General features: G+C 39.6%; 1 protein-coding gene across 2 annotated transcripts in view; it reads right to left on the bottom strand.

Moving 5' to 3' along the window:
• Nucleotides 1-314: 314 nt before the first annotated feature.
• Nucleotides 315-27,902, bottom strand: part of SLAIN1 (SLAIN motif family member 1) — a gene marked incomplete at both ends in the record, with an annotated part of 49,262 nt that continues 21,674 nt past the window's right edge. Inside the window, 6 exons of one of the 2 annotated variants that reach the window (XM_082278198.1) lie at nt 315-390; nt 4,377-4,668; nt 6,601-6,765; nt 16,342-16,680; nt 18,736-18,885; nt 20,769-20,918. In XM_082278198.1, the coding sequence (XP_082134324.1) occupies nt 315-390; nt 4,377-4,668; nt 6,601-6,765; nt 16,342-16,680; nt 18,736-18,885; nt 20,769-20,918 (1,172 nt within the window). Of the gene's footprint in view, nt 391-4,376; nt 4,669-6,600; nt 6,766-16,341; nt 16,681-18,735; nt 18,886-20,768; nt 20,919-27,902 lie in introns of those variants that run through there. The other variant, XM_082278199.1, reaches the window with a different exon arrangement.

Genomic DNA, 27,902 nt, shown 5'->3' with positions numbered 1-27,902 from the left:
CCAAAAGGAAAATCTCCTAGTTCCTTCCAAGGAAATATTCTGGTATTTTTCACACATGTAATACTTTCTTCAGTTCCAAATGCCAACACTGCCATTGTTAGTGTGATAACAATGCAGCTGTTCAGGTAACTGATTAAGTGCAACATTAGTATAAGATGCTCATTTTTTAAAAATGACATGGCATTGTAGATGGTTACAGATTAAGATCCTGGGCAAAATAATACTGCATGACCCTCTTTTCCAAATCATTGTTACCCAGCCAGCTGGGTAATGAAATTCACACTGTGTTTTCCACCGCTGAGGGGAAACCTTCATCAATAGCAGCCGTCTCTCCAGTTCCCATCCCGCATCGTGCTCAGTGACGACAGTGGCTTTGGAGGCTGAAGGAAACTGTATTAACCAAATGACAGGGGAAAAAAGAAAGGAAAATGAAGTCATATCTCCTGTGAAAGACCAAGGTAAAAGACATAATTTACTTCTGCAGTGACAACGGCTTTGGGGCTTGCTCAGAGATATCACTCTGGTATATTTCTGGCTACACATTAATGCATATGTAAAGATCTATGGTGAAATTAAGGCCACTTCCAGTGAGAAGAGCATGAAAGATTTGTAAAAAGGAATTGAGAGAATAATTGTAATCATGCATGAGATGCCTCTAAATGGCAAGATTTGGTTTTTCAGGGCTGAAGACAGTAAAAACATATTTTTTGTCACTATGGGCAGCGGAGATCTAATGGGAAACACTTTCCAGAAAGCTATCGTGCTCAGCACGCTCATGAAAAACCAGCAGTTTATAAAAATACTGCGCAAACAGCGACGAATTTTATCGGTTGAAGAACTCCACCAAATTCTGCTCCAGACCCTCTTTCCAGGACATGTGACAATGTGTTTCCAGAGCCACCAGTTCAAGCACTATGACTCCTGACAGGAACTCACCATCCTCTGTGTCCCCACCCTCACACCTCGGCTGCATCTCCCACTCATCAATGAGGACTTCTAAAATGCTTCCTGACCATTATCCAAACCCTCCAGGTACTACTGAGGCAACCATTTCAAGTAAAACTACAAAAAGGAAAAACAACCACGTGACTTGATCTAACTGCCAGTTCACTGGTAACACAGCAGGCTCTATCTCTGATTTGCCACATGTGACGTAATTTTGTCACACCACAATTTGCTGAAAAAAATGTTTCAATTTTGTGAAACTATTACATATAAAAGCAGATCTCAAGCCTTGTTTTCACACTACTCTGCTTTTGCAGTAAGTTACTTATGCCTCCTTTCCCTTCCAAATGCTTTTTACTGTAAAAAGGCAGAGGTATCTTGTGAAGCAGGCAGCCAGTCAACTCTCAGAGCAGCTCCAACTCTCTGCTACAACTGCTTTTTAAGTAGCATAAACACTACTTAAATAAAAATAGTTGGTTAAACTTAGATTCAGCCAAGCTGCTTTTGTGCAGCTCCACTTTAGTGCAGCATCACTTATCTTTGATACAAATTCAGTTACTTGTGACTAAGAACATCATCTGCCTCTGCTGTTTTCTGCAACTGATGCTTTGTTTCCAGAAAAAAAAAGAAGCAAGTATGTTTAATAATGTTCAAAAAAACCCCAAATCAGGGCAAAAAAAGGAGAATAATTAGCTAACTTGAAAATAATTCTAATACTGCTATGTATCCAGAGGTGAATCTCTGCTACAGGGCACTGACAGAAAAATGTGCCAGCACTGAAAACCATTTCAAACAAGCACAAGCTGTAGGTATCACATTACACTGTTTGAGACAACAGAGTTTTGGAGGGGCTGTAGTGCATTTCTACTTTTCCATCACCAGCTGGATAGCAGTGACTGGCTCCAGTGCGAGGCAGCAGGAACAAGCAAGCCCTGGCTCCACAGGTATGCTTACATTCCTGCCACAGTTGTGTGTGGTATGGTGGCATGATCCAGACCCTGAGCTGCTGACTGACTTTCTGGCTTTAGCTGGAACCTGCCTCATCACTGTGGACTTGTCTGGAAACTGGGAGCGTTGCCTGACCCTGATCACCATCAACGCTGCTCTAGGCTGGGCACTGCGGGGCAGCCCAGCTGTCCCACTCAGCTCCCTGCTCACTCTGCCCTAAGGGAAGGTGCCCCCACTGCCCATCACACTGCATAAGGCTAAAACACAGAGAACTGGAAGGTGGGGTCTGCAAGAAGCCCTGAGATTGGAGTTGGAAAGGGCTGAGGGTTGTGTGGATCCACTCAACAGGAGAAAGAAAAAGGTGCTGTCTGACTTCTAAGGCTAAGAAGAGATGGATTGTACCATCACAGTTTCTTTACACTGCTTGAATCTCAGATGATAAGGAGAAAAGCAGTTAACATTTAGCCAAATTATTTATCTTGGCTATTTTAATTTTATATTAAAAAATATTAAAAGCATTCCCTCATCCAGTGTTTTATCCTGTGCAGTAAATACTGAAGTTCCCTAACGGAACCCCAATATACTGTGTCTAAGAACCTATTTTAAGTACTAAAATACCACTAACTTGGCTACTTAACAGTCTGGCCAAAGGTAGGAAGACAGATTTCCTCTGAGTGTGCACTTCTCCCTGAACATCTGATTTATTTAAAAAAAACCAACATACCTGTTCTATTTTTAATCAGGTCATGACTAAAAACACTATTTAAGTGTGAAAGAAGCTAGACTCAAACTGATAATCATTCATAATCTAATACCATTCATTAGAAATTAACACAGTGAAAGAAACTGACAAGTGAATTCCTTCCAAGAAAAGTCTGTACGAACTGAAATTGCCTGTATTTTTCCTAATGAATCAATAAAATTAAACGAGGGTGTTAAAGAACTGTAGGCTGAGCTCCAGTCTTTTTGACTGAGCTTTGCTTTTCAAGTCCTGTGAACTCTTCATTCCCACAGTGCAAAGATCATCCATCTTCAAACTATCACTGGTTTGGCTTTATGGCATAGGATGCTGCTAAAGTACATTTGAAGGAAAGGAGACAAGAGCCCAGACTTTCTGGACTGTAAATAGCTTTGTTACTAATTTGAATCAGCTTCTAATAAAAACACTGTTGAGAGTACAGTGTCTCACCCTCCCACTGAAACCTCTTAATTCTGTTTTTCTTTAATACTGCCTGTTGTATGAGAAGTTACAAAATAGCAAGGGACTGGTCTTCATGACCCAGAAAGGCTTCCTCACATGTTGCTATGAAAGATTTAAGAGCTCTGGAGAAGAACATGAAGTGAAGGAAAGGAAAAAGAAAAAAGGAAAGAAAACCCTCAGCTATAAAGAACTCTAACTGAAAGAGATCCAGCTGAGAGTAAAGAAAGCTATAATAGAAATCTCATGGTACAGTCTTCATCAAAGAAGAAACCTGACGGCTCTTTATCAAAGTTTCACCACAGTTGGTCAAAATCTGTTGTCAGTCACATCAGTATAATCCCCAAGTAGCTCAACCAAAGACAGAATGTGAACAATTGAACTTATTCTGGATCTAGCCAGTATGTAGTGAAAAGTACAAAAATGATGAGAGCTAAACAGTGACAGTTCATCCAGCAGACAATGAGGTGGTCACACAGCAGGCCCTCACAAGACGAGGGATGTTTGCAATGGGAAGAAATAGTTGGAGGAGTTAAGTTGAGAGAAGTTTTTCCTTGACAAGACTTAATTCCTATTAATTAAAGAACATGCAGCTAAGAGTTTAACTCCCAGCTATTACAAGGTGATTAAAACACAATCTCTTGCATCAAGCTTATTTTATTGTTTGATTTTAAAATAATTAATTTGAAGATGAATTTATCATTTTTTTCCATGCAAAAAAATGCATTTGCTTAACAGTACAGCTTATTGCAACTATGTGACATTCTAGGATTCCCTGTGTGCCTATTGTCTCCCAGCTGGAATTGAAAAGATGTTCCAAGACTGTACTATCCAGGATATTTCCTTCCTCCCAGTGCTGTAATGGTACAACTTGCATTTGTACAGACTACTGCCATTTACAACAACAGGGATGCAGCTCTTTCTATCTGAGCACTCTAAGATTTGCTCATGCTGTGACACTGAAACAGCAGTAGGCAAAAGTCTGGGAGAAGGTAAGACACATCAGTTAATGATATGAGGTTTCCATTTGTTTGGATTTCTTACTGACAGGTGGCAAGCCATTCCTATTTACATGTGACTACACACTATCCATTATCACAGTTTACCAGGGGCTACCAGCATGCATTGTCCATCACTACTTCTGGCAAGCAATCTTGACCCATTCAGTGGCTCAGCACTGGGAGACAGAAACTTATGTTTTATAGCTTCATATTCAGGAGGTAAAAAATTCCACAATTTAAGCCTAAGCCATCCACATAGAGACTGAGGCCCATTGAACCCTCACCTTCGAATCGGCTGTGCAATTTTACTTCTGGGAATGCCACTCCCATTGACAGCCAGCGACGGTCTTGGAAGAGCACTGCGCCCTACAATGCCTTGACCAGCAGTCTTGTTTGGCATTGGGATCCCAGTGTTGGAATACAGCTGCGAGTTGCTGGACACTGGAATACTGCTGTTGTTACTACTCCCTTGTACAGTTGGGCTTACGTAGGCAGTAGCTTTGAGAGGCTGTCTGACAGACACTGGAAAATGTCCCACACTGTGAACTCGGTGTTGAAGCTGTCCTGGTGATGGAACTGTGAAGAGTGATGGAAAAGGAAGTAACAAGGTCACTATGCAACAAATAACACCAGGTAGTTATGCTCATTTCTAGATAGATCTGAATAAGGATAAACACATCATTACACAATTTACTTCCTGATTACAAACTGCTGAAAAACCTCTTGGATCCAATACCGTATCGAGTAACAGTGCACTGAACTAAAATATCGAATTCCACCCCCATCCCTAAAAAAAAAATCCCAGTCCATATTGATCCTTCTTTCTCTCCACAGAGATTAAATTAGCCATTATAAGCACATTAAATCCATCTACACACTTAGAGCTTTAAACTGGAGAAGCTGCTGAAGGTATAAATTAGTCACTGTTAGATGATTTTGATTTTTGTAAGGTGGCCTGTAACAACCACATCTTGTTCAAGCAACATTGCATTAAAGCATTATGAAGCATCACAGAAGTTTAAGCTTTGTGCATAAAAACAATAAAAAGGCTATAAAAGGTCTTGAATGTAACAGCATATCCAAAGGCTGATGTTATGCAAACTATAATTTTAAATCAATGCTATGAGCTCCAGAAGCTTTATATACAGATTTTTTCTACCCAATCCTGCCCTCTGGTGTACATTTGGCATGCATCACTTTCCAAGTCCACGTATCAAAAGCAAACTGTCAAAAGCCTGAAGCATATAAACTAAGACACTGCATTTAGAGCAACCCTTTTCCAAGTCTTTGAAAAAATAACATCTTTAAACCATTCAAAGACACAGGAAAAACTGCAAGGGAGTGACTCAGATTATACTGGCAATATATTGTTATGAAACAGTTATAACATAGCTCCTGAAATACTCCAGCACAGCTGCTTATCATAAATAGTTTTTTAAAAGAGTATTTCAGGAAAATAGAATTTTATAAACACACACATATATAAGAGCATGAACACACAAATAAATAGATATTTCAAAAATATTAAATAAAATTAAACTCTCAATGCACAACCATGAAAATCCATGTGGGAATCTGAACTGTTTCCATTCTCCTGTACAAGCACGACAAAATACAGTAAAATAAAACCATCAGTCAAGAATATTTTTCAGAAAAGAGGCAATTTAATTGTTTTGAAGACATTTGTAACTTCTGCTCAAATTTGAAAGAAAAACACCCACAGGAAAAGTTTTTGCCAACTTCTCCCTTCAAAATCTCACAAGAAATGGAGAGCATAAGTTAAACCCTTTCTTCCCAAATTCTTTTTTCCTCTTTTCTTCTGCCTGTGTCCAGTAACATCCACTTTTCCTATTTCCACTCAGAGAACCTCAGCTACAGTGCTAAAAAGATGGGTTTGGATCTTGATCTATCTTGCTCAAGTTCTACATGATTCATCTACTAGATCAATACCCCCTCCATCTCCCCATCAAGAAGTCACTTAAATTAAACCAGTTACAGAGCAATTTAAATTCCCCCACTCAACAAGTATATTATACTTGAGAATATAACCCTCTGTTTACTGCATTTCCTCAGAAGAAAGTGGCTCAACTTCAGTAGGAGAGGTCATGTATTTTAAGACAGTGTTTATACAGTGTACTGTACAACCAGCATTGTATAAATTTCCAAGAAAAGCAGTTTTCAATTCTAGTATCAAAACTAAAAATGTCATCTTACATGAATTAATTGCATTTTTGGTGTTTCTACAACACTAATAAAAAATTCAGTTTTAATGCTGGCACAAGATGAATGGGCAAAGGAAAAAAAAGTGAAGAAATTCTCAATAACAAGACTGGCAGAACCTGCTTTCCAAAATGGAAACTTTGAAAATCCTGAGGTGTATTAAAATCTGGTGCAAAAGAACAGTTTGCTTTTAATTTTTCATAGAACAAAGGGTCAGTGACCAGGACATGTATTCTACAGCTTTATCGATCCCTTGCACACAGCCAAAGAACACACACAGGTACTTACTACACGACTGCATCCTTGAAATCCCATTACTGGCTCCATGCAAATTGGAGTCAAAGCTCTGACTATTCCTCACAGTGACAGGAGAACCAGCAAAGCCAGCAGTACTGCTAATGGTGGGGGTACTTGGCATCCGAGTGAGGTTAGGCATGCTTCTGCGGAGTTTGTCTGGAGCAAAAGGAGACAACATCCATAGTCAGGTCAGAATTTCCAAAGAACACAAGCCACCTCCATGTAATTTCTGTAGAAAATCAGAATTATAGCAAACTATTTCAATAAAATGAGAGGTTTTGCTTTACCAGAAGAACAAGAGTATGTTATTGACAGCCTTCAAACTGAACCATTATGACTACTGTAACAGCATGATTATTCACAATTTTAAAGACACCAACAGGCAGTACAGCTGCGGAACTGCAAGGATTTAAACAATGAATAATGATGAGTTTCACATAGATGTGTAAAGTAGGTCAGGTGAACCATGCCCTAAATGTGCCTGTTTCTTTGCAGTGAATACAAAAGCAAGTCTGCACTGGCAGTCAGACACAGCTATTTATTCTGTGGATGTCTAAAGACAGGTAAGATAAATCCATCCTAAGTGACTGAAGTCTTGCTTTCAGGTGCCAATAAGATGCTAAATAACTCCATTCCAAACCTAACCTTGTTAGCATGTTAAGTTTCTGCAGGCAGCCACGTGCAAAACCTGCAAAGTCTTGATGCTGTTCAGTTGCTTGAAGCCCTGGGTTGATGTAAGAATTTTCAAATCTGGTGCTTCTCCCTCCTACTTCACTTGTGGTATCTGAATTGATAGGCATTTTCAGAATAGGCTTTTTTGTAGGGCTTTTCACAAAAAGCAAGCTGCAAATGCGCCAAATATTTTGGGGCAGGTACAACAGCTAAGGCAAGTGTCTAAGAGGTCAAAGGACGCCTGCAACCCCACTCACACCAGTGCATTTGAAAAAGAAACCAAAACCTTCCTGACATCTCAAGGCAGCTTCCCAACCATAACACCATCAGGTAGTCTAAGGGAAAACTCTTTTGGTCTCTTCTGCCGTTGGGCCAAAGGGAGATGACTCAGTTTTGTACAATCAGAAGAGACTGGCAAAAAGGCACAGACTGAAGGACCCGATCCTGTGATGTGACAGACTTCAGTAAAGCACCACTGTGGGAAAACAATGGGTATTTATTAAATTGTCATTGACAACATCACCAAGGTTTGCCTCTTGGCCAGGTTCAGAAACAAGCGCTGCGCCCTGCCGAGGTAGCTATGTCCCTCCTCACAGCAGGGCCAGCACAGAGGCCACCAGCTGCTCTTCCTCACATAGGTCCCACTGGCTGGCAGTTGCCTGCCCTCTGCTCTTACACTGCAACAGAAAGCACAGCTATGCTTGTCTTGTAACAGCAGCTACAACTGCTCTCTCCCACAGAGATCAGGGCATTTCCAGACTGATGTTTTGGTTTTATGCATAGGAACAACACAGTACCCTGCCTGGAACTGCTGGCATGGGTCGACCTCCGGGCTCATACAGGGCACGTTCAGTTCACAGAAACAACAGATTTATTTAGAAATCTCTGTTGATCAGTCCACATAAATACACAACCTATTTAGCACCATCATTAGCTCCTCTAATCCTTAAAGCTGCTAACAAGTGGAAAGTAATAAGATGTGACAGTACAGCTCTACCTATACAAGTTCTTAGGACTCACTAACAGTAACTTCAATACATGTGATGCCTACATAACTCCAGCAACCTGTGTCAGAGAAAGGCTGTATCTATCTCCAGCAGGAAAAGGAAATGTAAGGTTTGAATCCCTGGAAACTAGAGTACAGTCAAATCCTAATAAAGAACTACTGTATGGACGATCTTTCATCAAACGAGTCAGAATTGTGCTTCAGTGACTAATTACTGACAGTGGCAGACCAAAACTCTCAACGGTACAGCCATGAACATTAGCAAAGGGATTACCACTGTGGTGCAGCCAGGTACTAAGTATTAATATCAGTGATGTAACAATGATAGAACAGTTATCAGGCTTCCAAAACTGTCCTGGGGATGCAAACAATAGCACCCATACAGCTACCGTATGTATCTATTTATAAAATAGTCAAGAATTTTGCAAACTGAAGAGGGAACTGTCACCCTGTAATGCAATCCTTGGCCAAGAGAGGCAAAAAAATCATGAATATGGAATGTCTGTAGCTACTGTTAATTCTGGAGTCCTAGCCTACCCTTTCAAAGTCCTAGGTGAAATCCTAATTCAACATTACAGAACTTGGGGAAAAAGAGTTTGAGCAGGATGGTGGTAGGGAAGATGGCACTGCATAAAATCACTTTTTTTAGTATCATTTAGTATCTTTGGACTCTACATGGTCTTCCACTCAGGGTCTGCATCAGCCACCCCAGCATTATTTGTGCCTTGAACTGTCCAGTGGATGCAGCTACAATAGCAGAAAAATAGGTACAGAAGTAGCTTGGATTTCCTCCATGTCTTGGGTGGCCACATGCCTCCTGTTCATTAGTCCCTTCTTGTTCCAGCAGTTTGCTCTGCTGCTGATTCATTCAGTCCTCAGGCAGCAGATTCCTGCTGCACCTGTAAATTCTCATCCATCAAGCAGCTGCGTTACTTCTTTGATGGGTCCTTGTGTCTGCTGAGATAAATGGCCCTGAAAAGCAATGAAAATACCAGGTCAGTTTTGTGTTTGGGGGAAAGCCCAGAAATGTTCGCCTTGATGGCATTTTGCAGCTTTCATCTCCTTGGATGATGCATCCTCTTTCATCTCCTTCTTGAAGTTTGTTCTGTCACCTGCTTCCCTCCTAAGAACAGTAGAAATAGTCTTACAGATGTTTTGTTTGTACATGAAACACTGGCTCTTGCGAGCTTAATATATGGAAGCAGAAGGTGGGAATTATATGATTTTAATATTATTTCAGGCCACTGAGATGTGACTAGATATGAACTTGCTGGAAAATACGAGAAGAAAACAAAAATATTTTTCCAAGCTGCTTTCCTTTTCAGACCTCTTTGCTCTCCTAAGACGGATGAGAAAATGAATACAGAGGAGAAGTGAAGGAGTAGAGATGTATTCTCAGCTGAGAATTCATTTGCTCATGTAGTCCTGTTTGTGTTGAATGCTGGAATTTGCTACAGTTTCTGCTACCTCTTCTGCACTAATTTGGTTCAGTGGCAAACCTATAAAAATCATGAGTTGCTTGCAGTTTGTTTTGTTAGGAAGATGTGGATAGTAACACCAGTATGGGACTTCAAAGGACCTACACCCGTTCAAGAAATTACTGGATGTGGCGCTTGATGCCATGGTCTAGTTGGCAAGGTGGTCATCAGTCAACTGGACTCGATCTCTAACAGCATCCACAGTTATTACTGTGACCCACTACTGAGTCTCAACTATAATTTAGGTTGAAATGAATAGGGTGTTTAAGTAGAATGCAGCCATATAAAACATCACATATGTATCTCTGCCTTCCCCAGCCTTCTCTGAGATAAAATATCATGACCTACAGCCATTGACTTCTTGAGGTATTTGTAAGTGTGAAGAAAATTCAAGGACAGGTCATGCAAGGGGAGTTAATAATCAGCTCCTGGTTATTACCACCTTCTAAGAATAAATTATGCATATACACATGTGCTTGTCATTTCATGATCTTTCTCTAGGCAGCATACACTGCCCTTTCACATACCTGCAGTAGAATGAAACATCAAAAATTGCCTACTGCATTTTTACACTTTCCTCCATATGTGGCATCCATGCTGAATTAGCCCATTGCCTCTACAGCACAAGAAAAGCTGGGAATTGTGAAATACAGGATCCTCTGCCCTCAACTGAAAATGGACATGAAAAGGCCACCCCACAGCACAGATCATATTCACTACTGCTAAAAACAAGTCAAAAAGCAGGAAAAAGTGTCCCTTCTTTGTCAAACACTGCACAAAATTACAGTGAAGACAGCAGTTCGCCTCTCACCCAGCTGCTTCAGTTCTGATTTTTTGCCAGGAAGTTCTTCCACTGATACTATTTCTTCTCTGAAGTCAGCTTGGGATCAGTGGTCCAGCTTCCTTCTGGCAGGACACCAGAACAGGCAGCACCTGCCTTCTGTCTTCTGATCCCCTCACCGTTGGTGGCCATCCCTGTTCACTGCTCCTTTTTTTTCCTTTCCCTGACCTACTACTATGACCAGACGAAGATTAATTCCATGTAGCACACAAGCAGACCTTGTCCTCGGAGCAAAGCTACCCCAGAAGAGGTACATTCTTGGTGGGAGGCCAGACGGGGACTTCTGCAGCAGTCCTTGGTCAGTATCATCTTCTATCTGCCAAAATGTCTCATCCAATAACGTTCTCCTTACTAAGAGGGCTTATGTAGACTGTACAGTGAAGTGTCTTAAAACACATTTATTCCTTCACTGTTATTCTCTGGAAGTGCTGCCAGTGTTTTATTTGAACAAAAGGACTCCCAAACCTCACCAAAAGCGCAGGAGGTGTGATACAATGAATCACAATTATTTGTGTCTCAGAGAAATCTGTATCACTGTTTGAGCTATATTAGCAGTTCCTTACACATCTTTAAATCCTTCACACAAATCCTGCAAATTCAATTCTGCCTTATCTGTATTGTAAATAGTCAGGGTAAAACCATAAGGAAAAAACCCATGCTTCTTGATTTTAATATTACGTAGACATTCAGAGTGCATTCTGAAATCCTTAAACTTGTAGACTCTATTACAACTTCACTTCACGGGATTAATTTCTCTTCCTCATCTGTGAAGACTTGAGATGAATATCTCCGTTATATTTGTTGTAATTATAACATTTGTGACATCCCAAATACACCAGGGTCTTTTTAAAGGTCTGTGGAATCATCAGCTGATACAGCAGAGACATCAGTGTGTAAAAACACAAATACAGACTAAAGCAAGTCCTTCAGGTAAGTGAGCGACGCCATTCTCAGTATTGTCAATACCTATATTTTATTCAGAATTACTACTTCACCTCATCCTGGCTTCACAGGAATATGTCTCTCACCACAGATAGTTAAGAGCCGATTAAAGATTTTTCCACTAGCCTTCTATGAGTTCCCCACTGATCACTATCCTCAATATAATGCAAAGGTGGCAACGTTAAGATTATTTTCCGTCATAAAGTCTGCAACAATTTCCTAGAGAGAATTTTTCCTTTCTTACCAAGCAAGAGAGGTTCTGAGCAGAAAACACTTCATAAGTCTATGCTGAACCCATATCTAAACACACTGTACTGCCCTTGAAATGCTGCTCTTCTATGGTGTCTGGAGTTTGCTTGGAAAACCCGAACAACAAACAGAAACCACATTTGCAGCTTTCAAACTGAGGCAACAGCCAATGATGTCCATAATATTTTCAAAGTGTAGGCAAGAAAGTAACTCATAACTATTAATTTCTGGAAAATAAAAGCAAAGTTTTTCAAGTGAATGGCATTTGTGGCCTGTTTATGAAGGTATAAACCAACTTAAAAACTTAGCTAAAAACCAAGCTAAAAATCAACATGAAAAGCTAATAGAAAATATATATTAAGATTAACCAGACTGAATGCATTGCTACACCATGAACCACGTATTATTCATCCACCTTCTCACTGTATTATAATAAACTCCTTCTTTACCTGGAATAATTTGTCCAAAGTACAAAGTTTCCAATTTTCACGTATCATAAAAATGGACACCTTAAAATGCACATAAAATAAGGGGTGCCAGGATAAAAGGTTGTGAGCAAGCTGCTCTCAAGATAGGGAAAGTGGGCCTGAACACAAGAAAATCAATCCTATTTTCAGTATCTTGTCTATCCTGGATTTTGATTACTCTGGATCATTTCACAGCACTATAGTTAACCATTACCTGTGGTTTCAGAAAATCAGAAGTATAAAGGGCAAAAATACTAACAGCCATTAAAAATTAATAAAATTACTGAACTAAAATAAAATATATTTTTAAAAAGTTAAAGTGACAGCAGGTACTTTTGCATCAAAGTAACTAAAAGAATGTATATTTATGGACAACATAAAGCAGAAACCAGCTCGGTTTTATGACTTTCGGTTGTATTTCTTATATGAAAATTACTATATATAAAGTATTCTTGATATTAATAGTTAGCAGTGTTTTAAGTTGCTAACCAATAACTTCTTCAAATTAGACTAAGGGGAGAGAGACGTAAGCATAAATCTTTCCACTGCAAACATGTTAAAGGCTTTATTAAAGTATAAAACACACACTAACTAGACAAATTCACTTCAGCTAATTACAACCGGTACTCAAGAGGTGTTCACCTCCTGTCTCTTTCAGATCTTCTTTAAATTAACTATTTCTGACCCACCAACCAATTAAAAATCCCTGAAAATCTGAATACCTTAAAAAGTTTACAAACGGAATTCTTCTGATGTAACTCATCATTACAGAAAATTCAGCTGATTTAGGAAGAGAGTGTAATTAAACAAGGAAAACAAAATTTCACACAAAGCTTATCTATTACTATATTCTTGCCAGAACTGGCAATAAAACCTACTAGAAAGCAAAGATAATACAAAGACTCTACAGACAGTGGCTGTGAAAATGCTGTTTAAAAGGTAACAACAGGTACACCTACAGCCCATGCTACAAGCGGCCCCAGATACACTTTAAACACATTGCAACGTATTTCACATCTAAACATATTTAGATTGGCACACACTTGCCATTTTTGATAGCGTTTACCAGGAGCCATCCAGTACAGCAAGCTGTTGGGGACTGGCACTAAATATGACTGGCACCATTCATTCTGACATGAGTGGGTTAAGGCAAGATAAAGAACCTGGACCTGAGAGTGGGGGCTACATGGTGTAGTGTGGTCCAGAAGTATGTAATTTTATCTTCAAATAGATGTACAGCAATTTAAAACAGGGCCATGTGTCAATTTTACAGCAAGGGCAGCACTTTGCTACAATACACTGCCAAGAACAATGTATGAGCTCAAAAGCATAGCTTCTAACACAGCTGGAAAACACCTGAGAGACTATTCTCAACCCCAGAAAAGGCAGAAGATCACCAGAGCAACAGAAATCTGCTACCTAAAATGGAACCCTGTGGATGAAGAACAAGCAGACCTTTGGCTATACTTAGAGACCAGACATCTGGTGCACAGGTCAGTGCCTATGTGAAGGTACCTCATGCCATCTCAGAGATCCTGGGTTGTTTATGGAATCTAAACAGCACTGACACAGGGTGATGGTGAAGCCAAGGTGCATCAAAGTACCTCATGTAGCTATATGTGGGCAGCTGAATTAGACCCTTCATACAGAGGTGGGCATCCACATCTCAGCATTTAAATGTAGGTGCTTCTCATCAGGCAACCAATATTATACTCCTAGAGTAATTATTATTAAGAGTTTTCCAGGTTTATCACACCTTCACTATATTTTTTACAGGGCCGGTAATTAGGTACCTCAACTAGAGTACCACACCAAACATTACGAAAAGCAAGTAGGGCAGCATCCCTCAAACTATTTGCCTAAAGGCAAAAAACTGTAATTAAGCTAATACATGGACTAGTTTGAGGGAATATTGTGTCAAAGCTAAATACTGGGTTTTTTACCCCAGACTGAGTGTCAAAATTCAGCAATTACTTGCTGCTTATTCTTCTTTTAAGAAGAGCTCTGTGAATGACCAAATGAAGCAGGGGCCAGACCCTTGACTGCACATACAAGAACATAAGTGATCTCTTTGCGGGAAGACAGAGGAATAAAGATTTGGGAAGACTGTTGGAATGGCCAAGTCAGCACAGCACGTGGTATTTTTGACAATTATTAATTATGGATCATGCTTTCCACATATACTGAAGGCAGAAACTGAAAGTTCAGTTCTTCCATCATTCACACCCCTCCTTCTCAACTGGCTGGGTAAACTAACAGTGTGGAACACATCATCCATCACAGAGAGCTTCGGACAAGTTCTTGTTTTGGAGTCTACCTCCATTTCAACGTGTAGGAATTCTTGAGAGACAATGAAATTGTTGCCAAGATGGTATGTGCTAATAAGAGGATGTTGTAATACTACGAAGACATACTCAATACAGTGAACACTTGACTCCTTATCTCCTTGTCTGCCAAAAAACACAGCCAAAGTAAAATGTTTCTCACCATCAGTATTTGCCACTTACATGGATCAGAGCTGCATGTGTTAGAGGCTGAAGGTGTGGAAGCTGAGGAGATAATTCCCTTCTAAAGACAGTGGTACTGACTATTATAGCACTGTTTGTCATTCCTGCAAACAGGTAACTGCAGTCACGTGTCCAACTTCTGGGTGATGCCAAACACATTATCCTCAGAGTTCTTGAGAAAAAAGTCAACCAGGTAATAAAATTGGTGGTGTTTTACATTTATACACTTTGTAGTTAATAAACTAGGAGTCTAGTGTTTTTAGTGCCTTAAAGGTTTCCATGCCATTCCATGTAGGAAATCCAGTGCTTAAGTTCCACTGACATGAAATATCCATGCCTTTCCATGCAGGAAATCCAATGCTTAACTTCCATTGACGTGAAACATGAAAAAATTATTTAAAACACATTTGGGAGCCACATAAAAGCATGGCAGCAACACATCATTCTCTTATTCCTGAACAAAAATGCCCCAAAGCCTTCCTTTCTATCTCCCAACATTTCTGCAAGCCCAGCATTACTGTCCCATTCTTGTACCTCCCTGACAAGAAAAGCGACATTAAAATTAATATGGCACAAATGCTGTACTAACAGACACCCACGCTGCTCTACCCTCTGTTAACATCACCTCTCCTTCTATACTGCCACTTGTCAATTATACTTCCATGCCATGGCTTACTTTGAATAGAAATGGTTTGGGCACCAACCTGTCATGTCTCATTTTTCAGAAAAGCAACATGCATATACCTGTAGCACCAAAAATAGCAACTATATGTTGTTTTGAACAACACATTTATTTCCTTGCCCAAGGGTGAGCTGTAATCTGTAATGTCACATACAAAACCCTGGCTGGAAATGGACTGTTTAGAATTGACTTGGGGGGAAGACCCAAGGTATAGGAAAGTAAAATGCAGCAGAAAGAAGAAAATTGTGATTATAGTAAGGAAAGAAAAGAAGTAAACAGCAATAATGGAGGGTAATTTAAACCGTGAGTAAACACTGAGAGACAAATGTTCCAGACCCTAGAACATATCTCAAATGCAGTATGAAAAAGCAGCAATGTCTCAGGATAGTTTGGGAGTGACATTATCTCCAACTACTTTAACAATCAGCCCTATAAGATCTGGAACAGAAGCAAGGTGTCATAAGCACTCCTCACAGCACAGCTGCATTAACAGCAAACTCAGGAATAAGAAAGAAAATGAAAATCTGAAAACCCTGATCTGTATTTTACTGCATCCACAATGGACATGTGTACATCAAGCTTGAAAGCCCCAGAGGTTCTTCTAACCAACTATTAGCCTGCTAAAACATGCTCTTCTTTACTTTCTGTTTCTTTCTTCATTTGTGGTCAACTTTGCAGCATTTTAAAACAGACTAAAGCAACAGCTTTCATGACCAGGTCATGACAGATTACATTTTGTAGAAAACTGCTTAACAGTTAACAATTAACATATCTTAATCATTTACACAAGCTTAAACTATTTGTCACAATTTATGTACAATTCATCTTTAAAATGGCACTGGCACTTGGCAGAGAAAAGACCACTTCGCAGAAAAGCATGCAACCCACCTCCATTAATCCTATTTGGTTGCTGCTCTGGAGTTTGGGCTTGAGGAGAGTAGAAGGGCTGCTGATAAGTATTTGTAGGGAATTGTGGGGAAGTAGGGCTCTTCCTGCAGTCCCGGATACTGGAGAAAGTCTGTGAGTGAGGAATCCCTCTTTGGAAGGGGGAGCAGCGAGTCAGACGTGGCTGCGGAGGTGGAAGGTGGTCAAACTCTTCCTCATCCTCAAGACTATAGTGATCATACTCCTGGTCACTGCATGTCCCTTTTTTTCCCGCATGCAGAGAAACACTGGAAGTGTGCCTTGACACAGATGCTGAAGTTGAAGCATAGTCTTGCCTAAGGCCTGTAAATTCCAAGAGGAGGATGATTCAGCTTCTGCTAAGTGATTAACTCTTAATATGCACTTCAATCTTGAAAACGAAGCAGGTAAGCAGACAATTTTACAGCAAGAATTGGATTTAAAATGTAATCAGGCTGAAGATCTGACATAGGATTCACCTTTCAGGCATCTACACCTGAATTCTTTCCCTCAAAATCTTTTTAAATAAAATACTAAAAAAGAATACAGGAGTCTCCAAAAGACATCTTAGATGCCTTTCTTAAGATGAACCACCCTCAGGAGGTACCTATTTCTCTGCCAATAAAAAGACCACATGGGTACTAAGTTTTTAACTTCTCAATACTCTTAATTAGAGGAATTGCACTCACATTAGTTTTCCAAGCTATTGCTATTAAACTTTTGTTTTCATGCAACAAAAATGTTTACAACGACATTTGTTAAACTTACAACCCATCGAGATCTTCTGGCTCTCCAACCTCCCTGAACAAGAATTGGTTCCTGATAGCATCCAGCATCATGGACAAGGCTTAGTGGTAACACAACTGTATTTTACACAGGTACACAATCCTACCACCCTATTCTCAGAATGCCAGGTTTTGAAAACCATCTCGCTATTAGCACTACCCTGTAAGAGCCTGTTTACTCCAGGTCAAGTGAGAGGGAAGCATTCACATCCCTTGCACATGCCTCCTTTCTCCAAATGCACAGCAGCTAAGGAAAAAACACTGCACTTCCAGGAGCCAAGTAATTATCTGACAGTAGCTGCAGATAACAACCTTCCTAGACTTACAAGAAGCCCTCAGCTTTAACAGATGTCTTTGCCTCATAATGTAAACTTCTTAATATGCTTCCTCTCCCCCTCCTCGAGTGGGAGTTTCTATTTCTGGCTGTGAAGAGAGCGTGCCTGCGTGCACGTATAGAACTGCCACCTTCCATGGGATTAAGTGGTCAACAACTGTCACATGCTCAAACATTCCCCACCAGCTGCTGCTGCTACAAGGATGAGATACAACCACTGCACCTGACACAGAATAGAAGAAAAACCAGCATTTTTCTTTCCAGTCTGCCAATGCCCTGATTCCTTAAAGAGCTAAGTACCCAAAGTATTTTTTAAACCTTACTCTAAAAAAGATGAGCACAGCTGTCATTTAAGTAATGCAATCCTTTGTATCTTTGACAGTCATATATTTTTTTGCTTTTTAAAATTAGAACACTTGTTAATTTCGCTGCAGAACATGATGCGTGCCACTAGATACTCCGCAAGTTCTCCTGTTGACAGGTGATCACTCTGCCTGCTCAGTCTGGTGGCTTCAGCCAGACCACAGCTCTGATTTTTTCTTCCCATTTTGTTATTTTTGTTTTATATAATCACTTATTACTTGGCATTTTCATTCAGGCCCCATCTATGAATTTCTCTTGCTTCTAATCTCACCACTTCCTCCTTGATATCTCACTTGTCACTAACAGGATGCGAAACAGATACTCCACTTACTGTCTCAGTGACCTCTAAGTCAAATGCCCTTTATTTATTAATAAAGAAATTTTACAAAAACTACTATTAAGCTAAACTACAATCTATCTCAAAGAAGACTCTAGGCTCAGATTTGTGCATAATCAGTAGTTTTAAACCAAGATATGAAATTTAAAGGCCCCAATTCAGTATTTAAGGGGCATTTAATTTCAAAACTCATCTGACAATTTAAGAAAATTGAAGTGGAGGCAAAGGAAGCCAAGAGAGCTGCTTATTTTTACCTTGCTTTTGAAATGCAAGTATGAGAACAATGCTTTAGCATCTTCCCTCTCCAGAAATAATTTTATTTCAATTTATATTCAGAAAAATATAAACATCAAATTTTGAAATCCAGTACCAGTTCAGACTAACCTTAACCCAACAACGTGCACACCTTCTCCGTGCAGGTGAAGTCTTTCCACCTGCCACTCAAGAGACAACAGTGCTTAAAAAAGAACCATTTGACGGGAGACCAGACTGGAGCAGTTTTAACTGTTATGGGAAATCTTCCTCAGACTATTATGAAAACCAAAAAAAGCACCACCTACTCTCCTCCTGTAGACGAGCCATGATCTGAACATCAGTGAGGTCCTGCAGCTTGTATCCCATGGAAATGGAATCATCTTCCAGCTCTGAAGTGCTCAGTTCACTGTCTATTGATGACTGTGGACTCAAAGGGGAACTCCTAGAAATGTACCCTATGTAAGAAAACATACACTTTAGGCTACAAATATGTCTGGCCAGCTTTCATTCAGAATCACCTGCTCTTTATATTACAATACCTGAAAACATTTTCTGAATAGCACATAAAATCTTTCAGAAGTGTAGTTCAATTCAGTAACAATTAGCAAAGAGCTTTGATATTCATGAGAAGTATTAAGTGTAGGAATGGATCATTCCTCGGCTTGCTCCCAAAATAGCACTGCATAGCCTAGACAATGAATAATTTACCCAATACTGTTCTGATACAGCTCAGATTTGTTAGTGTAGTCTAACCACATCAGCATTTGCATCTCTCTTGTGGCACTGTGGTTCTCCCTACCCTGTTTTGAAAAACAAGTGGGTATGTGTCACCAACTTCTGCTCAGTACTCAGATGCTGTATCAGAGCCGTTTAGCTAATTGTACTGTTCTTTTTTTAAACTGTTTATAATTATCATATAAATCAATGACAGTAACAATTAAGATTGAACATTATGCAACAGAGAAAGCATTGCTTCCTTCACAGAGCTATCTTTTGGAAAGGCTCTGGATTCTACTTTTTCCCTGTGTGCAATAGTGAAATATAAACTAATTTGCAATCAGCTGCATAAGCTAGTTGTTGTCCAACTTTAAAGAAAAATCCCTGTATCAACTAAAACAGTAAATAATTTTCTAATACCTCTGGACCACCAGAGACCCACACCCTGCAGGGCAAGAATTGCTGTGACTATGGGTCACCAGTTGTGCTTGTATCACAGGTGTGTTTGCATCCTCTTGCACTGCTGAAAGCAGCCACCTAAAATTCATCCTAAATTCAGCTATTTTCTAGTATCTCCAAAAGAAAAGGACAGGCAGGGGATTACTTTGCTTTGGAAGGATTGTATGGAGTAAATGTGTTTGCTTTCTTTCTTAAATGTGCAAGTTATAGCAGTCCCTGAGGTTCTGCAGAGGTAGTAACAGCTGTGCTCTTTTGGAGCAGCACTGGGAAGCTAGACAAGGTACCTGAGGCTATCTCAAACAGCATGAGATCATTTAAGAACTAGGCTTCATCCCACTGAATAGGGAGTACATTTCACTCACATGCAGACAGCTACAGCAGGCACTGTCTCGAGCTGTATCTCACCCACAGTGCCCATATCCCTTAAAACAGGGCTTTCTGCAGTGATTTCATGCATCGTAAGGAACACTGCACACAGATCGGTGGGACACTGATGCTGACATCCTCAGCCCATGCCTGCTCCAGCCAGCAATAAAATGTTAATGCCTCTCCCCCAGAAGATTACTTTCTCCACTACCACTGCAGTTTAAGAGAAGTCATAGATACAAACTGACTCCTGATATCTGTAGCGAAGAAGGAAAATGCAAATCCCTGCAATTTACAGACCATAGAAAGTTTCCAGCTTTCCTAGGACTTGATGTTCCCTGAAAATCAGTAGAAAAAAAAATAAATCTTAAACACTAGCAACAAGACTAGTATGAAAACAGGCATAGATTTGCCAGCTCTTTTTATTATAGAGAAATTCTCGTTGCAATTTCATTACACAGCTGCACGTATGTTTCTGCAGACGCAAGGAAGAGGGCACCATGGGGCAGAAATGAGCAACAAAGCTGGGGACTGTTTAAGTTGATACAGTGACAACTGTACTATTGGGTGACTCATTAGTTATATCTACTAGCATCACTTTCCCATAACATGCTGCATAACACCTATAGTTAACAGCCATATTTTAGGTCATTTAAAAAAAACGCAACAATCTCCCTCTGACATGCGAGTTCATATACAATCATCCAAAAAGTGTACTGCTGTTAAATGCTAGCAGGATTAGATTAAATCAAGCATTTTTGTAAGCACTGTAAATCAATAAAAAGATAAGCATTACCTGTCCGTTCGGGTGTTAGTATTGCTTTACTGGAGGTTTTAGAGAAGCTGGGACTATTAAAGCCATTGGTATATGGGGTGAGTCTTGCAACAGGACTATAGGGGAAAGCCAAGGAGACAGGTGTAGAGAAGAGGTTCCGCCATCGGCTAGCTGTTACAGGTGTGAGGGAGGAGGGGAAAAAACAAGATTTACAGTTATTAATAGAACAGTACCGTTAGAGAGAAAAATCATCGCATCTTAATCTGTTCATCATACATTTTTTACTTATTATGAAAGCAAAATAATGGTGAATATTCCACAGCAAATCAGAGTATCAGCATAGTCTTTTACATGTAGAAGTGAGCTCCAAGAAGTTTTCCAGCAAATATATCTGTTTACTATTTTCTATGTATATACCTTTTTTGGTATTTATTCATCACATGCATCACTGGGTGACAACACACAAATAACAGACGAAGTAAAAACTGCTACAGTTAGAAGAGAAACAAAAACGAAATTTGTAGTGCTCTTCAAGGAATTGTTAATGGCAATCAATCATCACACAGTTGAATTAGCAACAAAATTATCAGTTATGGGAGTTAAGAGACACAGTAGTAAAAGACGCTTAACCATGAAGAGCTAAAAACAACTGTAATCCCATATCAAGCTTTTAAGCTACCATATTTTCCCTTCTCTTTTTACAGCATCAAATTCCTGATTGCATAAGCACTTTTTTTTTTTTCTCTTTTCACTGTTTCTGGAGTAACAAAACAAGGCATCCCTTTTTCTACATATTGTTTACAAAAAGCTTGCAAGGCACCTGTTCTTCTAAGCAATATCAGAAAGCGCTCAAAGTAGGCAAAAATAAAGCTAAGGGCTTATTTAATTTACATTTATTTAATTTACCTTTTCTTAGCTCATCCAGTAAAAATATTAATACAACTATCCTTTGTTTTGCCTATTTTACATACCTTGAAAAAGTAAAATAAACAACATTCCCATGCTCTTCCAAAAATAAATAAATATTAGTAATAAAATTGTTTTAAGAAAAAGGGAAATTTTAAAAGATATAAATTTCAGAGAACTCATACAGATACAAGGAAAGATGAAAAACATATGACAGTATTGGGTTTTTATAATGGAATCTATTTTGTACTCACAGATGTTAAGTACAGTGACACAAGAGGGGGAGCCAGGAACATACTTAGCTTTGAAACCAATGGCATAAAAAAAAAAGCCATTCTCCATCACATGGCTACTTAAAACCACGATCTGCTGTGTTATTTGGACCTGCTCATCTGGTCATTTTACACACTAACAGCTACTCAAAAAATACTCAAGTTTTCTGTTTTCAAACCTCACTACCACCAAAACAATTTAGCAGGACACAAAAACTTTATTCCTCCTCCTTGCTAACATCAATTCCAAGCAGCCATGGGAACAGCAGGGAAGGATGTCTTGGCGGGCTGTCAGTCACATCCTCACAACCTTTTGGAGAAATCAGTTTGTCACCAATCCAAACTATTCCTTTTGCTTTGACTCACTTAAATGTATCCTGGGTTTGTAAGGAGTACAAGCCTTTTCAACTCTTCCCATAAGCGCTGCTAAGCTTGGAGTGAAGACAACTGCCTGGTTACAGCACAGGCACAAAGCAGTCTGCTGGGGACAGGGACTACCTGCAGGGCTCAAGCTCTGAGGAAGGTAGCTAAGTACACATTAGTAACATATAAAAATTCAAACAGTATTCTTTGCTGTCCCGTCATCGAAGAATTATTGCAATTCTCTCATTTTTGGCGATTCTAGCTCCTTCAAGCTCAAGGAAACCCAAAGATCTTTAAAGGCAGCACCAGCACCACTTTCAGGAAATTGCTCGATGCCAAGCCACACAACACAGACTTCCCGCCTGGATTCTTTTTCCTTAAAGTGATCAGTTCTAAAGTGAGCATTCAGGTGTCTCAGGACAAAAAGGAGAGCAAATACAGATGGACACAACTCTACAAACTAGCAATTAACACAAATCCCTGGGGATGAGATTAATTCACAAGGTGTTAATAACAGCAAATTGATCTGAGGCATTCACTGAAAGAAATGCATACGACAAGAGCAGATCTCAGTATCACATCCACAGCTAATGTCTGTCATGTCCACCAGGAACCATCAATAAGAGCAAGGGATGACAGCTCCTTGCGATTTTATTTTCCTGCCTAGCACAAGCTACTGCTTTGTAGCAGCCTGATCATTTGCCAGGCCAATTAGCTGCCAGCATGTTCTCACCCCCAGATGTGGTCAGGCACACAGTATAAATAAACATCATTCATTTCCCTCTACAATAACTGCTGTGAGCGGGCCCACGGAGCACAAGGCAACGGTTATCGTGACTATGAAAGCAAGAACCCACACCAAGAATACAATCAGTATTTATGGCCAACCAGATTTCAAACTCCTCTTTCAAATGACATGTGTTCTCAGGGAAAGGTGGATGGAAGAGGCCAAGAAGCTCTATCTACACTAACCTCTATATATACTAAATCTCTAGGGATACCAATGTAAAATATTCACAATTCTACAAATTTCTGCCACTGTGCCCAAAACAGAGCTTTGTAGTTTAAGCATCAGGAAAGGATGGATACTTTTGAGGCATGTGGTTAAATCCATTGTTTAGGATCAAATACAGAAAATGGTTTTCATTATATTTCAAATGGAAATATCAATGTACAAATTGACTTCTTTACCATACTAACAAAGACAGCAAAATTAGACTTACTGAAGTCTTGTGCTAATGCCAAAACCATAAAAAGGTACGTAGGAAGCAAGTGCTACAGACATGTAGGCAAATATGTAAACTCATGTAAAATTTGTTAAATCCCAAAATTGTGCAATGGATAGTCATTTTAGAATAGTTATTTTCCTCCAAACTGAATCTTAGACTGTCCTGGTTAGCATGATAAGCACCAGTCTACTATGCACGGATGAGACAATGTTTTTAAGACCTTTATTTTAAGTTTAAAATACCAGCTGTTAAGCTCTGAATTTTACAGTATTTGTAGCTTCTTCTTAAAGCCCCAGTGCCAGTTGCCTGCAGATGAAGATGACTGGGTACCCTTTAAAAACAAAGTTTCTAATCTTAGCAGTTGAATAGAAACATAGATAATCCTGCTCTGAGTAACTTACAGTGAAGATGCACTGAAGGAAGGAAGAGATGCGGCCATGGAAAGGAAAACAGGGGCATCTGTTTCCATCAAGAGAAAAGAAGCAAAAAATTCCATTTCATTTACAGACAGCAGAGAGGTAAATGCTTTCAATTTCACTTCTTGAAGTATTAAAGTGGTGGAACAAATATTATAATAAAATAAATTGTCCCAGTCATCTTAAGTCTACAGTTATTAGAAGTGTCCAACTTTTTGGGTGTGATTTCCTTGGTTTTGGTAAATTCTTAGAAAACAGACTGCTGATAATGCACTGTGTTACACAGTACTTACTCGTGTTAAAAAAAGACTTTTCAAACTGACCATTTAAGTAAGCAATCAAAACCTTTCCTTCAAAAAATAAAATCAGCAACAAGTGAGACTGCTCATATCTTCATTTACTAACAGAACTGAAGGTTTAAAAATTAATTAAGACCTTATTTTTATAACATTCCTGGAGCTATCAAAAGGCTAAAACAGATGAAAATAGTAACTCATATAGGAAAATATGAGCAACTAATTAAAAAATAAAAATACTCCCCATCATGACTCCTGTGAATAATTAGTATTTAGTAAGAACTGCTAGAAAATTTCACAGGAAAGCCTGAACAAATGAACATCTACAGAACTGCACTGCTCAAAAGGAGCGGCCCACCCTGCAAAACCACAGGATGCTGTACCATCTTTAAAGCAATTCCCTTCCTAAAATTAGTTCCTCATTTAAGCTACATAAAGTAAAAGAACTTTCTAAACATATACAGAAGCATGTTTTTGAAAGGGAAGATGAAATTTGCCATTTAAATTAATGGAAATGTTCATCACCTGGAACACAAGGTAAAAATTGGCAGAGATCCTCGTTATGTTGTTTTAATTTTGAGGGGGTTATACTGATGTAATCAGGGACAGTTCAAGCACAGGACCTCTACCTGAGGAATCAGATAAACCTAGAACATCAGATGTGATATATCTAGGACACGTGGGTGACCAAGCAATGGAACAGGTTGCCCAGAGATGTTGTGGAGTCTCCCTCACTGGAGATACTTGAAAGCCATATGGACACAACCCTATGCAATGTGTTATAGGATGACCCTGCTTGAGCACAGAGGTTGGACCAGATGACCCACTGTGGTCCCTGCCACATTGAGCCATTCTGTGATTCTGTGGATTCTGTTAGCTAAGGCTATCAGGGCTTCCAAGAAACCAAATCAAGTACACGCACATTGTAAACACCTTCCACTTTCATAACTCCATCATGGAACTCAGCGAGCTCAGTTTGCCAGAACAAGAACTTACTTCCACTCTAAGCAACACAAATAAAAAGTACTTTTTTGCTGTTAATACAGAACACAGTAAAATCATATATATCAGTGTTGTACTACTGACTAAACATGCTAAATTATATGAAGCATTATCTGGCTTGTTTATCCACTCAAGTTAGCTTAAGTTTTGTACAGTTCTCCAGGGCCAAAGTCAAAAATACATTTTAAGCTCAAGCTGAAAACAAATTATATTTCATACATGCAGACATTTGAAATATGGGTTCTAATTACATAGCCTGAACAAAATCCTCTTTCAAGCCAGCACTGAAGGAACATTTACAATACTGTCAATCCACAGTACTGCAAATACTTTCCTGCCACAGAGCAGAAAACCCAAACCACCTCCCTGGTGCATTCTGCATATGTGTGGCTACACAGCAGCCACACTTAAAGATATCTCTCATGGGAGATACCATAAATACAGAGACCTATATGGAAAACAGAAGCATTTAGCTGATCACAGGAGAAAATCAGGAGTACTAGAAAGGAATTAAAAACTCTCTCTTTACCATAGAAAAGAATGCCTAAGCCAGCTAAGAGGCATCACCTCAGTGAGGTATATTTAGTAGCTCCCTCCCCAAGATAGGTATTTAACTTTCATTTTTGGTTCCCTGTAAAAAAGCAATTCAGAGTTTGAAAACTACTCCTGCAGTCAGATACACATCTGGGAATAGCTAAGTGTCTAATATGCCTGAAAAGACTGACAGAGGAAAACATGAAGGTATTCCCCACTACCCATTGATTAGTGCTGTTATTGGGACACTGGCTCAAGAAGCAGGAAACACAGGTTCCCACTACTCAGCAGCCTTTGGAGATTTACGTGAGTCACTTGAAAACTCAAGAGCTCCTGTAAGAACTTGAAGCAGTACCAGGTAGAAGACAGGTGCTAGATACTTACTGGGAACCAATACTGTGCTGCCCCATCCTGTAACAGATCTTCAGGGAGCCAGGTTTTCGAAGAAGCAGAATCTGTATTTCAGTAGCTCCCGAACACATGGACCTCAGAAGTACGTGCAATCCTTTGGTCTGCTTCACGGGGTGAGGCATTCAGCTTCCGTGCTCAGAAGGACTGTAACACCTTCCACAGTTTATCAAAACACAGTGCTTCAAAGCTTTCCTTTGCAATTTTAAGTCCTAAAAATTCACATTTTTGAAAGAATTATGGGTTTCCAATTTACAAGATTGTAAAATGTGGGCTTAAGACAACAATGTTTTCAGTTCTAGTAACTCTGAGTAAACAGCATTGAGTTGTACCTGTAAATCTGGAAGTTAGTTTGGGGCGTGTCCATTTTCCCATCTTGTTGAATATTACACAGAAACTTCTTGACTTTTCAAGCAGCACTCTCCTAATTCCAGTCTCCCATAGACATCAGCTTTGGTCATCCCATCAGCTTATTCCAGTTAAATTTCCTAACCACAGCTGTAGCTCAGTCAGCCATCCTACTAGCGGCAGAAAATTTTGCCATCAGGCACAGTCACACCTCATATGCTTAATGCACGTTTGCAGTCACAGTGAAACTGTCACTGCCCAAAACTATTTCTCTGCCCTGTCACACAGAGCTCAAAAAATGCTTGAGGCTTGTTTGTCATTTCTGTCTGTTGATTTCTCCATCACGAGAGGCACAGCACTCCCTCATCCCCAACTGCAATGAGAACAGAAACTTCCCAAGTATAGACTGCACAAGGTGAGTTCTTTCAAGAGTCAGAAGAATTGAGAGGTGGGGGGAAGGAGTTTTAAGATTTGGTTTTATTTCTCATTACTGTACTCTGATTTGATTGGTAATAAAATTAATTTTTCCCCAGGTCGAGTCTGGTTTGCCCATGATGCTAACTGGTGACTGATCTCTCCCTGCCCTCATCTTGACCCACAATCCTTTCATTGTTTGTATTCTCTCTCCCCTGTGCAGTTGAGGAGGAGAATGATAGCATAGTCTTCATGGGCATCTGGTATCTAGCCAGGGGCAATGCACGTCATGGACAAACACCAATAAATTAGGAGGAGCTGAGAAAATTAATAAAGACTGTCTACTTGCCTCTAAGCCTAGGAAAACAGAAAAGCAACTTTAAGAGTATGTGAGAACTTCAGTTTTAAAAATACGAGAAAACTGGGAGTACCTGAAAAGTTTGTTTCCCAATTCATTCACAAGAAGCACATCTCCTTCTGAAAAATTATATTTAAAAGATCTAATATTAGCATAGAATGAGAAAGCAGTTCAGTTGGTATGTATCAGTATAGAACTGCTTGATATATAGAGCTACAACATATACCTCAAGGGCTGCCCCAGCAAAACCAGCACAGACCTCTTTTAAAGGTGCAATCAGAAAGCCTGTCTAAATAGCAGCAGTTTCTATAACTTTTAGCTAGCACAGCAAGTAATGCAATCGGCAGTGGTGTCTGGCATGCTGCTATTGGTGACAAAAATGTAAATTTAAGATTCAGGACTAATCCTTTGCATGACATAGTCCAGTTGTGCCAGTGATTACCTATCGGTGTGAGCAGGGAAGTTTCAAAGGTAAATGTGTAACTACTGTACTTTGATGTATTCCAGTGAAAGGCTGACCTGAAAATTGGTTTTGAACACATTGAATGTTGAAAAAACAACCACAGCACTGTCCAGCTGCAGCATGCTGAAGAGCATGGAAACTCCAAC

This window comes from Coloeus monedula, assembly GCF_965178545.1.
Source record: "Coloeus monedula genome assembly, chromosome: 3".
Taxonomy (NCBI): Eukaryota; Metazoa; Chordata; class Aves; order Passeriformes; family Corvidae; genus Coloeus; species Coloeus monedula.
Note: the sequence above shows the minus strand (reverse complement) of the source record. Positions and strands in the feature narration are given on the sequence as shown.